The 12,858-nt window shown below is 40.1% G+C and overlaps 1 protein-coding gene across 2 annotated transcripts; it reads right to left on the minus strand.

Moving 5' to 3' along the window:
- Positions 1-261: 261 nt before the first annotated feature.
- LOC104595534 (uncharacterized) lies at positions 262-11,749 on the minus strand. 2 transcript variants are annotated; one of them, XM_010256292.3, is made up of 5 exons: positions 11,109-11,749; positions 5,960-6,331; positions 3,800-5,882; positions 1,262-3,717; positions 262-802 (listed from the first exon to the last, which is right to left on the minus strand). In XM_010256292.3, the coding sequence occupies exons 1-4, from the start codon at positions 11,226-11,228 to the stop codon at positions 1,301-1,303; spliced, it is 4,992 nt and encodes a 1,663-aa protein (XP_010254594.1). In that variant the 5' UTR covers positions 11,229-11,749; the 3' UTR covers positions 262-802; positions 1,262-1,300. The 2 variants fall into 2 exon arrangements, with proteins under 2 accessions (XP_010254594.1, XP_088755907.1); XM_088899781.1 differs by having other exon boundaries at positions 10,989-11,629.
- Between the last annotated feature and the right edge of the window lie 1,109 nt (positions 11,750-12,858).

The raw sequence follows: 12,858 nt of genomic DNA on the forward strand, positions 1-12,858 counted from the left end.
ACTCCATCACCACCATTCCTTTTAAAACTTTCAATCAGAATATACTCACCTGTGTACATATCACCTTCCCATACACAGCAAAATACGAGGGATAGTGTAGATGCGGCATACACCAGCAAGACCAATTAAATCGAGTATGTTATACGTTCATTGCGATGTTGACATTCGACAATGTAACCCAGATAGCATCCAAAACAAGTACCTTTTGGTAGGGTTAAAAATGAAAATAAAAAAAATATATACATCACACGAACATCAGCATGACATGCAATATCACGGGACCAAAAACTTTCAATTACCAAAATTTGGTTGGGTCAAAGGCTAGATTATAACTATATACGCAAGAAAAAAAAAAAGAAGATATAAATTAACAGCAAAGAGAATATAAAAAGGGGCTTCTCATCAGGCAAGTTTATACATCGAACCCCGTTCACAAAAGGTCCGCACCAATAGAGGGAGCAGGGTGTGACCCCACGGGGGAACAGTCAAGGCATTGACACCAGTGTGGAGAACCAATTTCGAAAAAGTGTCTGGGCAACATAGCTCAAATGCTTTTCAACAGTTAAATATCTACAAAGGGAAACTTATCTGCAAATGAAACCTGCCCAGAACATGTTAGAGGAACAAGCAGCTTCCAGACCCCGACCAATTCTCTCTTAAGTTACAGTTGGTACAACGGAAGAGGTGGTGGTCGGAGACTATGAACATGTAGAAGGAACTCACTTACCACCCATCCTTCCTCCAAGACCCCACCAATTAGACAGAGATCCTCCTATGTTAGCTGATGCTCATCCTGGTAAAGCTGGAGTTAAAAAAGGGACAACAAAGACGAGGAATGAAAATCTTGGAAGCAAATTAGGGAATCACAAAAATGACAACAAATCAGGAAAATATGCAAATTTCAGTGAGAGAAGTTTCTTCACAATACTTTCCACGCTGTAGTACAGCCCAAGTGTAGGTATCATCTAAAACCTGCGTAACTTGCCACATGTTACATATTTGGAAGATTAGTCCATATACAATGTCTCCTCTGACAAAGAGATTAACTGAGACAAGAGTCAGACATGAATGCAAGTGTATTTCTAATGTAAAGTTGATCCTCTGCATATGTCCCATGTGGCAAGTCATTGGCCCAGATACTTGGACTGGATGAGATCCCTAAATAATTGCATGTAGTGCGTGCAACCTTGATAGTCAGCACTTAGTGATAGCATATTATAGCATCAATGTTTAACCAAGAGAAGAAAGTTTCATATCTTACCAGGCCTTAGGGTTTGCATAATTGTTCTCCCAAAGTCTCCTACTGCCATGAGGATTGTTTGTAGTTAAACCTCTCCACATCCCACCCTCCTTCAGGCTCCTTCCTCTTCAACACCCCACCTGCTGCCTGATACATCCTTGTTTGTTCCTCTAATAGGGCCTGAGAATTGGCAACTGAGAGTTGCCTTGGTGCTGAAGGCAATCTCTCATCTCTTCCTTCCAAATCTGTAGGTCCTGGACCTGCATTGAGATCTAGGCCCTGCCTTCCCCACTTTCTACTGCTCTCAGCGCCATTGGTTGAACTGTCTGGGAGGCTTATCACATAGGGCCTGGGATAATGAGATGACACTGCCCCAGCAGGAAACTGTGAAGGGAAACAAATACCTCCACTAGGAGAAGAATCAACATATGCTGTTGAACCACATGAAAAAGAGGTTGAAGGTAGAGGAAAACTGGTACCAAAAGGGAACCCAGGATATGGATATGAAGCAGCAGACGGAAAGGCCACTGCAGGAGAGGATGATAAAACTGGCCCTCTATATACATCAGGACCATAAGTGGTGCCACCAGTAGGGGGTCCCAATATCCTTTGTGCCCCACTAGTCGCAACAATTGGGTAAGGCTGCTCTCCTCTATCAGGCAAGATTGATGGAATGGTAACAGCTGAATAGGAGTTCACAGGAGGGAACCATGATGAGAGGTTTCCTAGTTCGGTGTTATTCATTCTAAGCCCAGCAACTGGTGGAAGAAAGGGCACACTGCTCTTGGCATGCTGATTTCGTGGTGCCAGTTCAGTACCCATTTCATCAAGGCCTGGTCCATTATTCAAATCAAAGTCCCTCAATACATTAACCTCACTGTTAGAATGCCCACTAGATGATGATGATCTAACAGACAAAAGAGGGACTTCTACTCGACGACTAGTGCTTGCTGAAAATTGCCCAATATCAATACCCTCATCAACTCGGTTTAAATCAAGATCAAGTCCAGCATTACGAGAAGGGGTAGAACTGAACATCTCACCACGTCCCAAATCACGACTGTTAACCATCCCAGATTCCGAACCTGTTTCATGTGCAGAGCTCTGAGGGGCAATGTCCTCAAGAACTCTCTCATCTGCCACATTCAAGTCAATATCCAAGGGAGGACGACTTTGTTTGCTAGCAGTGGCATCTGGAGAGATATCAGCTGTACCAAGTGGCATCTCAAGAACCTTTCTAGGTTCAGCTGGACGGAATGCACTGGTAGCAGCTGATCCTTTCCAACCAAGTTCTCCTTTACTCCTCATCAAGTTCTCTGGAGGAACAAAAGGCCCTTTCAAAGCAGAAGCCACTGTAATGGAAGCTGGAAGACCGGTAGACATGGATGAAACCTGGAAAGGTAGAGGGCTAGGCAGATGAACAGCAGAAGCAACTGGCTCCCCTTGGTGCCCTTCATCCACAGGGAAGCCTTCATTCAAATCAAAGTCCAGCTTCATAGCCAAATCAGAGCCTCCTGCAACAGACAAGGAAGAGGCTTCTGCAGCAGATGTGCGTTCCTCCATATCATCTGCTTCATCACCAGTGGATTTAACACCCTGACCAGTTTCTTGCACAGGAATTGTAGGTGGCTCTCCATGAGGAGCTAATGACCCATTGAGGACATTCTTATCCTGTGAATGCTCCTCGGCCTTTTCATTTTTCTGATCTAAACCAACAGAACTTACACCTGTAATTTGATCATCAAGAGGTGGCGGAGGGACATTACTTGCATCTTCCTTTCTCTGATTCTCGTTCTTCTCAACAAGACTCTTCACCTCCATGCTACTTTCAGCCTTAACTTCATCAATATTTTCTGGACCCAAAACTTTACCAGAACAAGGAAGGACAGCATCATTGCTTCTCTCACCTGTAGCCTCCATGCAATTTGCATCAACAGGAAGTAGCTTCTGCTCTGTTGAAATGCCAGCATTCAACACTTCATGCACAAGATTCTTGTTTTCACCATCCATTTCAGAAGCTGGACACTCTGATGATTCATCAACAGTTTCTTTCTTGGCTTTCACAACTGAAACAGTGTTGTCAGGACCACATAGAACACCTACAGAATTTCTAACCAAGTCTGATGCTGTTGGCATACTACTACTATCGGCAATCTCCTCATCTGCATGATTATCACTCTTTTTTTCATCCAAGGGATTCTTTGCCTTTGATTTCATATCTGGTCCAGCATCAGTACCAACCAAACCCACCTTTTTATCATTAAGTTGATTGGCTCCTTCACACTCCTTAGTATCCTCCATTGCTTCTGCAGTTGACAGATCCAAAGAAGCAGCAGCCATTGTCTCATCAAGTCCCCCATCCGACTTCAAGCACGAGTCTGCAATTTGTTGCAAAGCCACACTGGAAGAATGAAACTGCTCATTGCGCTCCACTGTTGGCTTCTCTTCAAGCAAAGCTGATGTCATTTTGCGGCCTCCTGGGGAGAAAGGAAAATAAGGTCAATACATTAGTAACATGTTGTAATTCCCACATAACCCATGAAGAAACAATAACATTACCATGCTTCTCAGTGTCACCATCTGTGCTATCATCAGGATGACCTTGATTTAGAGCCCCAACATCTTCTCGTGACACTCTCATCTTCCCACTGTTACCCACATAGTCATCTGCCACAGGTGAACTACTCCCAGGAGAACCAATTGGAGAACCTAGATCAGATTTTGACATTTCTCCAGCTGCCACACTGGCAAGCAAATTCATTCCAACGTCATCACCTGCTGACATAGTTGCACTTGCTTCAGAGTACTTGGCACAGCTTTCAATCAAAGCATTTATAGAGCTGAAAGATCCATCAAACAATTTCCCTGATTTCTGGTCATTTCCTGATGATGAGCAGGTCACTTTAGATGCTTCCATTGTTTTCCCAGTCTCATCACTGTTTCTGCAACACTCTTCATCAGGAACAGCAGCAGGTGATCCATCACCCTCATCAGATGCAACCAATCCATCTTTCATATCATTGCTCTGCCATGACTCTGTATTTACATCTGTCACATTATTAGCACGTAAAGCATCATTCTTCCCCTTCACTTTCCGGTCATAGTTATCATGCTTCTCAGAAAGTCCTGGAGAGGAAGCTCTGCTGACCATGACAGAGGGATCATCGAAAGAACCTCCACTAGCACTGCGTGCAGGACTGCGGCCAGGGTTTGGAAATCGAACAATCAGTCTATGACTATTGCCATGATCAACAACACTAGGCATATCATGTGCTCTTTCAGATGTTATTGCAGGTTGTGATACTTTTTCTGAGTTGGCATTCCTGTTCAAGGAACTGCATTTGCCCAATGTAGTTTCCTTCTGAACTCCAGAGACAGATGCACCTGTGAAACCATTGCTTGATTTCCGATGTCGAGAAGCACTACCAGAGGTCTTATTCACACTCATGGATCCAGCAGTTGAACTCCTAGCATCCTCCTTTGAAGAAGATCCCAAAGTTTTTGCATGGTCACTTGAACAAGATTGGCTATTGTTCTGAGATTGGCTTGAACTGCTGCTCTTCTCTTCCCTAGCTGTTGTTGGAGGCAGATCTGATGTGCCACCACCAACTCCCATTTTACAGTGTACATCCTTTGAGCTAACAGACATTGATGCTGACAATGGCGTTGACATTTTGACTGATCCAGGGGACGCTGATGCTGATTTAACAGAATCCCCATGGCCAAGCTTAACTGGTACTGTTTTAGATGCAGAAGGCTGTACAATGGAACTCTTCATAGCAACTTCAGCAGATCCTCCTGTGCGCCTATTTCCTCCATGAGAAACTTCAGAAAAACCGGGCTTGCTAGGCCATGAAACAGCTTGGCTAGACCCAGATTTTGCATCATTTATATTCATTTCTGCTTCAACTCGTTTCTTCCATGTATCAACTAAGCTCCTAGCCTTCTTTTGAATTTCCAAATTTTTATGACTGCGCAAATTATTCACAGATTTGCCAATCTGACATGCCTGTAGAGCATGTAGATTAACAGGCAACTTATCAAGTGCACGAAGCAAAGCCAGGAGAAATTCTTCAACAGTCTTATCACTTTCCTTGGGGCTAGTACTGTCACCAATCTTTCCTTTATGCACCTCTTGTAGCCATTCATCCAACACAGGAAGGCCCCTGAGATGCACAAAGCGCCCAAGGCAATCAAACCTGTCTGTGGCCGCAATCACATCAGCAAGCATTATTCTACCAGCCAAGTCCATCTTTTTTTCACCTCTGTCAGGTTGCATAAGTTGAATGAATTTCTCAACCCCTTCAAAATCTACAAGTCCTCCTTTCTCCGTTATTTTGGCAATCTCAGATTTAAGCATGTTTTCTGACCTAAAATGGCCAGAATCCCCATCATCTGCCCTTAAGGAACGTTCTCGTTTAATAGGCTCAGAGCCCGGATCACCCCGTTCCCCCCTCTTCCTACCCTTCACTTGAGAAGGAAATGAGGATGCACTGTTCTGTACACTATCTGAACCAGGCTTTAACTGCGATGTTGATGATGGACCATTCAATGGTTTTGGAGAACGCCCTCCTGACTGCACTGCCGCTTGCATTTCTTGTCGTGTTTTGTCTAGTAGCTGATCCACTTCTTCCTGTCGTTCCTGCAGAAAATTTGATAGATATAATAAGACATTAAAAAAACTAATAAAAAGAACCAAGTACTAATTTAAGCACTTACATTGACATAATCTTGATCAGTTAGCCACCATAAACACTTGTTTGCAATGTCATACACTCGCCTACACACAAATGAGGATAACCCTGAAGGAAGTTCAACACCTTTACGAAGGAATGCAACTTTACACGGATGGAGTAACGATGCAGCAGGTATCTCATCCTTGTGAAAAGAATAAAAGACTTCGTTTGGTGCTGCTTCCAGCAAAATGCCTTTAGCTAGCTTTACTTCAGCAGGTCGGTAAAGCCAGTTAACTCCTAATTTTAGATTATCCTCCTTTCCTGTTGTTAGTGAACGAATTATTCCAATAAAAGGTGGGGACTCTTTCGGGGGCTTGAAAAGAGCACAGTCACCAACACTAATCCTGCGTCCATCCTACAAAATAGGAGAAACTTCGGTTAAAAATATACGAAGTGATACAAATAGAGGATATTACAAAACCACACCCTTTTCACAACTGAGACAATAGATAATTGTATTGGAGGAGTATGGTAGAAAAACTAAAGATAGTACAAGTAGAGAAGAATGAACTGATCATATACAAATCATCAATGATGATTAATGGCTCACAGATTTATGGGCAACCACAAGTTTCAGGGTATCATATATTCCCATTAAGTATAATTCCAAATAAGTGAATAACTGTTCTCATGGAAATAACATCAATATATGGCAATAGTTTTCTTCAGTTATCAAACGTGAGGATCACAACCATTTGAAAATGGTTGCACTTTCTTGTAATAAAGCTCCCAAGCATATTCCACACAATAAGAAGCTACATGAGCCACATAACCATGGCAAACATTGCAAATCTATGAATCCACCTAAAATATAAGCAATTCAGCAATGGCAACTTATTACCTTTCGTTCTTTCTTTCTTTCTTTCTTTCTGAGATTGGTGCAAGGACAAAGTGCATAACTAAACGATTTCAAAGCATACATGTTTTTTTTACGCAAACAATAGAATAATTATATATTCACATAATTATAAAGTCAGTTACAAACATTTGTATTTATAGGCTAGGTATATTTACAAGCAAAATAGGCCAGCCCATGAACTAGACAGTTTTCTGTTTTAGGTAGGTAAACAAACGCACACATGATTACAACATTCATAATGACCATCCTCATCATAGTTGTCAATGTATTGCCTAAACAACAATGAGGCCCTGGTAGAAAACTAGAATTTGTTCAATTTCTATGCATTACAAACATCTGTATTTATAGGCTAGGTATATTTACAAGCAAAATAGGCCAGCCCATGAGCTAGACAGTTTTCTGTTTTAGGTAGGTAAACAAACGCACACATAATTACAACATTCATAATGACCATCCTCATCATAGTTGTCAATGTATTGCCTAAACAATGAGGCCCTGGTAGAAAACTAGAATTTGTTCAATTTCTATGCATGCTTTTTGGTATACTAGAACAATGAAACTAGAATTTTGCTTCTTTGTACTACCTAGGTAGGCATCTAGATGACTAGGTACTAGTTGAGTACTACACTGTTGTCTAGAATTGCCTATACACCTTGACAACTACGATGCAATATGCAAATAACACTGTCGTTCTCAATGTAGCCCAATTAAATGACGACGTTTATAGGTTAACACAACTCTGCAAATATTGAGATTCTTGTTCCACTAAACATACATGGATTAAAATTGGCATATCAGGATGTATTCAATTAAAAAGTGATCAGAAGGATGAGAGTAAACCATGGCTCAAAGTACCAATACACCCTGATATGGAGGAAGGGATGTATTGGTACTTTGTACCACACGGATCACCTTTTTTTTAGTTTTTTTTCAACAATATGACAAGGGGAACATTTAAGCATTGTTTAACATATAAAACAAGGGGTTTGGGATCAGCCTTAAAAAGGCGTACCAGCAAGGTGCCAATACGATACAATACAGTGATACACCAAATACAGGGCATATCGTGTCAAAATTTTGAACCCTGGAGTTAACCATTCATTGGCTCTTATGGAAAGAATGACACAATTGGATCTTTAAGACAACATCTTTGTCAAGAAATCCAGGGATTCATATAGTGCCTTTCAGGACCACGTGTCTAAAGAATTTGAGTATCCCAATCTTGCTTATGTTCAGTCACACTAAGGTTGACCCTCAAGTGGGGTTATGTTTGTCCTCTCATCAACATTTGTGTTTTCTCATTACATACCTATCTTGGCAGGTTACTTTATCTGTTCTATTTGCCTACATTTAATTGTTATACAGAAAAGAGAATCTCCACATGATCCATTTCTTTTCTTTTATACAACCCGCTCCTACCAATCCATGAGAGGGATTTCATTCATGCATGATCAATTTTTATTAGAGGGGATAGAGCTCATTAGTAAAAACCACTTTGGGATTAAGTTGCTTAATTTTTATGCCATTCACGCAGCAAAGCCCAACATATTAGAACCTGAAAGTTTTTAGTTTGTTTAATCAGTATAACAACACATTAAGAAGGAACTCCCTTAACAAAAATTACGAAAAGGGAGGGCATAATTTCCTCTAAGCCTTCAAAATGTCTTGTCTTAGGTACTTTGGTGGTTACCTATCAACAATAATACTCTCTAAACTGGAAAATGCATATTATTCATTTCTAGGTTATGCTTTGCAAGAGAAACAACAAACCATAAGTTTATTAATTGAAAATTTCACAATATTGTTAAGAAATCCAACATGAAAGTCAATTTAAGGAATATTTTAATCTACTGGAGCAAAATGCAGTTCCTACTCGTTTGAAAAAAATCAAGCTCTCGTCCCAGAAACTTATAAGCTCCTCCAGGAAATAGCTACCTCAAATAATCCCTAACACAACACAATGTTCTATATGCTTTCTGACTTCTTATTGATGCCAAGACGCCATCAATACCTCTTTAGATGGCCCACTTAGACTCTTTAGTTACATAGAAGCATCAAATAAGAAGGTAATTATCCAAAACCTAAAGATGCATCATTATAAATTTGATAAAGTACATTATCATTCCCAATCTGCTCTTCTTTCAAATAAAGCAGCACTTACTTACCAAGACCTACTTATCTTATGTATGTGCATATGTGTATGCTTCATGCTGTGTCCTTGTAATAAGCTTATAAGCAAGCGATTTGAAAGGTCCAGAATGATAGAAATACATATTCTGTGTACTTTCAAATGCTCAAATGGCCCTGACATGGTGGAAGGAGCCATCTATATGATCCTTCAAGACTATGCATTTTGATGAATGTCCTTTGTGAATAATACAACTAGCACCCTTGATTACATTGAGTTTTACCTCCCATATAGGTTGTGCCACCATGTTCTTATTTCTTTTTTCACTTGCATTTTCTAAAGAAAAAGAATATTTAACAGCGGAATGGTGAACCTAAAATGTAGCATAATAAACAGAAATAGGATTGGAACATATGAACTTTGGGCACGATATAAAGAAAACCAGAAATCCATATTAAAATTCAATAAATCAGATAAACCAAAGATAATGGATGTCTAAGGATAATAACAAAACAAAAGTATTCCACAATCACATTTGGCCGCTAAGAAGCAATTTCTTCAGAATTCAGAAGTTTTCATCTGTTTGAATTGGATATCATCTTGTATAGATACTTTTAGATTGGGAAGTGATAGAACAAATCTTTTGTCAAAAGAAGAAGATGATGAAGCATTACTTTCTAAAACATGAATATATTTATCAAAAAAAAAGAAGTATTACTTTCTAAAAATGTCACTATGCAGAACTTTGTTTTTGATTGGTGACTCATCAACATTTAATTAGTATGTGTAAAGAGTATATTTACAGTACAATTGATACAAGTAGCATCCCATTCATCCTTTAATTCATTAAGATTTGCCCCCTGCCTAACCTTCAATTGATCCCTCTCTACATTACATCACTCACCACCTACTTCAGTGTTTCCCCAGAAAAATTGCTCTCTACTAGTCCCATCTTGGCAGAATATCATCCATCTCCTTTACTGACGGAAGCACCCATGTGAAGGTTGTTTTCAACTCCGTTTCTATATTTCTTGCTTCTCTTTTCGTGTGTCTATGCCTTGTGGAACCAAACTGTCCTGTTTCAGCTAACCTACTATTATCTTTGAGTTACCTTCTACAATAAGAGCCTTCCCATACACATTTAGATGAGATCCACAATCTGTAGGGTTAATCCATAACCTCCTAAATGAATATGAACTAACTATGAGAAATCAGAACCAAATGATCACTTAAATGATAGTATTACTACTTCATAGGCCCAAGCATAAGGAAGATTTGGTAGTTTTACTTGGGTCAGACGAAGTATGCACCATACACCAACATTCCAAAAGGAAGCTATTCCAAGAGTCATATTATTGAGCATCCATCAAAATTAAGTTTAAGGGGTGAATATGAAGAAAGATTTAAGTATGCGGTTCTTCACTGAATTTTCTCCACTGTGAAGAATCTCCATTCAAGCACTCCAAATATCTCATACAGATCAAAACCCATCAAAGCCTATGGAAAAAGTTAACCCAGCAGAGGATAACCGACAAAAACCCCAAAATAATCTAGGTATCAGCAAAGCAATTCTACTGCAGATTCTTAATCATCAGAGAACCCAACTACTACTCACAAAATTCTTAAGTCGCTTTTCACCCTAATCCCCAAAACAATTAAATAGCTCCAGCAAAACCTACCAAAGATCCAAGGAATTTCCTTACCTGATGGTCCCGGTCAAAACTCCCCCCCCCAATATACACAAGAGAGAGAGAGAGAGGGAGAGAGAGAGAGAGGGGGAGAGAGAGAGAGAGAGGGAGAGAGAGAGAGAGAGAGCAACAAAGATAAACGTTTGAAATTTTTCATTGCCATCCAGAAATCCTTACAATCAAAAAATCCACGGAACAAAGTTCAAACCTTTCCTCAAAATCCACCGGATAAGAGAAAAGGAAAGCAAGCAAGACAATTGCGAATTCAATAACCATCCGCGATGGGCGATATCCTATAATTCCCAAAATCCATTTCATCTCTCTACCTGATACCCACCTAACGAAAGCTCCCAACAAAAAGAACGCGAACCAATCAGCATCAGGAGCAAATCAACCGAAAGCAGAATCGGGACAATGACGAATATCCAAAATACATGAAGGGGCGTCGGAGGGATACCTTGCAGAAGGAATCAACGGTAGATGTTATAGAATCAGAAGCTACAGTCGTCGTACCGAGCGCGGGGACCGGCCACATGTGCCGTCTCCGTTTCCTCTCCTCACCTTCCCGCCCATGCATAGCCTTGCATCCTCGCCGATTTTGGTTTGGATCCCACCTTCGTCCCGAACGAGAAACATCAATCCCGTCGTAATTCCACCACCCGATCGACAACAAAGCCCTAGAGTCCTCCGGTAATTCGCGATGCAGGAAACCCTAGATCCGTCCTCAAAACACCTATTACCACCTCCGAGCCCTCACCGAAAACAGAAACCCTAACTTCGGCTTGGTCGATGCCTCGAAACAAGGAACTACGAGATTAGGGCTCCAACTTGCACACGGCACAGATGGATTTGCCGATCGAATTAACGCCCCCTGATCCCTAGTTCAGATCCAGGAAGACAGATAAATTAATTCGAAGAGCGAAATCGAGAGATTTCAAGCCGCCTTTCAAGCGAGTATTTCGCGATCTGTGTATGTGTGGAGAGAGAGAGACGAACGAAATGGTGTTTTGAGACCACGCCAGACGGCAAAGCGAAGGGTGTACTTGGTAGCACAGTACGGGCAGTTCGGGTAGGACGGGCAGACCCCTTCTTTATTCTGTTTTAATACATTCACATTTACGAAATTTAGCTATGTCCACGAATTTCAGCGCAGGGCGCAGGGATTGTGCACTAACGTGCGCAGTTAGCATATTACTCTTGGTCTCTCCCAAGTCCCATATCTCGGTCAGGGTGTGGAGCGACTAGCGAGTAGCGAGGGAGTATGGAAGGAAGGATGGTCAAATTTCAACTACCAGTTTCCTTTTATTGCATGTTTCTCTGGTAAAAGTATCACTTGCTGCCTGCTTATAAAAGTTATCGGCATAAAGTGCCCAAAGTTTGATAATTACTTACAACCGTCTTGTTATAAATTTTATGTGATGACATGTTATTTTGCACATCGTCATCGGTACTACAATTTAAGAAACTGGAGCGTGGGCCACTGGAGTGGGCCTCATAACTTGTCATGCATCATATGTTCTCAGAATCAATGAATGGGTCCCTCCCATTCTCCCAAGAAGTTGCCTACCTCAAACATCATCATTTTCTCGCGTGTAGATTCTGTGGCCACGTGATTGGGATCTTCTGTAGGGGGAACCAATTCAATGGTTAGTGTGAATTCTCCACTCTCCGACGATGGAATTGAACTTCAAATGCCCTCCATCCCATGGAAGTCAAATGACTATCCTCCCGTATAGGGCTGAATATTCGGTTTATTCTGTTAAAAATCGAATTGAATAAATCGAAATTTTAAAAATCAAATTAAAAAATTAAAAATAAAATTGAAATTGAATTAGAGGAAAATCAAAATTTTCGGTTGATTTTTGGTTATTTTGGTTAAAACCGAATTTCAAATATATATACTATATTATATATTATATATGTATCATAACATATAATATATAAATATATATTATGAAATCAATTTTTATTATATTATACATTAATATATAAATATATTATATATTAATATAATATGTTATATATTATATATTACATGCTATATAGCAAAGTTCGATGAACTCAATTTTTTTGGTTAACCGAATTTCTAATTCTAAAAATCGAAAGAAACCAATACATTTAAAAACTGAAAAATAAAATGAATCGAATTAATCAAAAACCAAAATAACCAAATCAAAAAAACTGAAACTATAATTTTTCATTCGGTT

This window comes from Nelumbo nucifera, chromosome 3, assembly GCF_055504915.1.
Source record: "Nelumbo nucifera cultivar China Antique chromosome 3, China Antique-T2T, whole genome shotgun sequence".
NCBI lineage: Eukaryota > Viridiplantae > Streptophyta > Magnoliopsida > Proteales > Nelumbonaceae > Nelumbo > Nelumbo nucifera.

What these genes read in the sequence shown, in the direction of transcription:
- LOC104595534 (XM_010256292.3), bottom strand. Translation starts at nt 11,228, where the DNA reads ATGCATGGGCGGGAAGGTGAGGAGAGGAAACGGAGACGGCACATGTGG. An exon ending in CCGTTGATTCCTTCTGCAAG is followed by an intron (nt 6,332 to 11,108) that starts GTATCCCTCCGA and finishes CCTATTTTGTAG; the next exon opens with GATGGACGCAGGATTAGTGT. An exon ending in TGGTGACACTGAGAAGCATG is followed by an intron (nt 3,718 to 3,799) that starts GTAATGTTATTG and finishes CTTTCTCCCCAG; the next exon opens with GAGGCCGCAAAATGACATCA.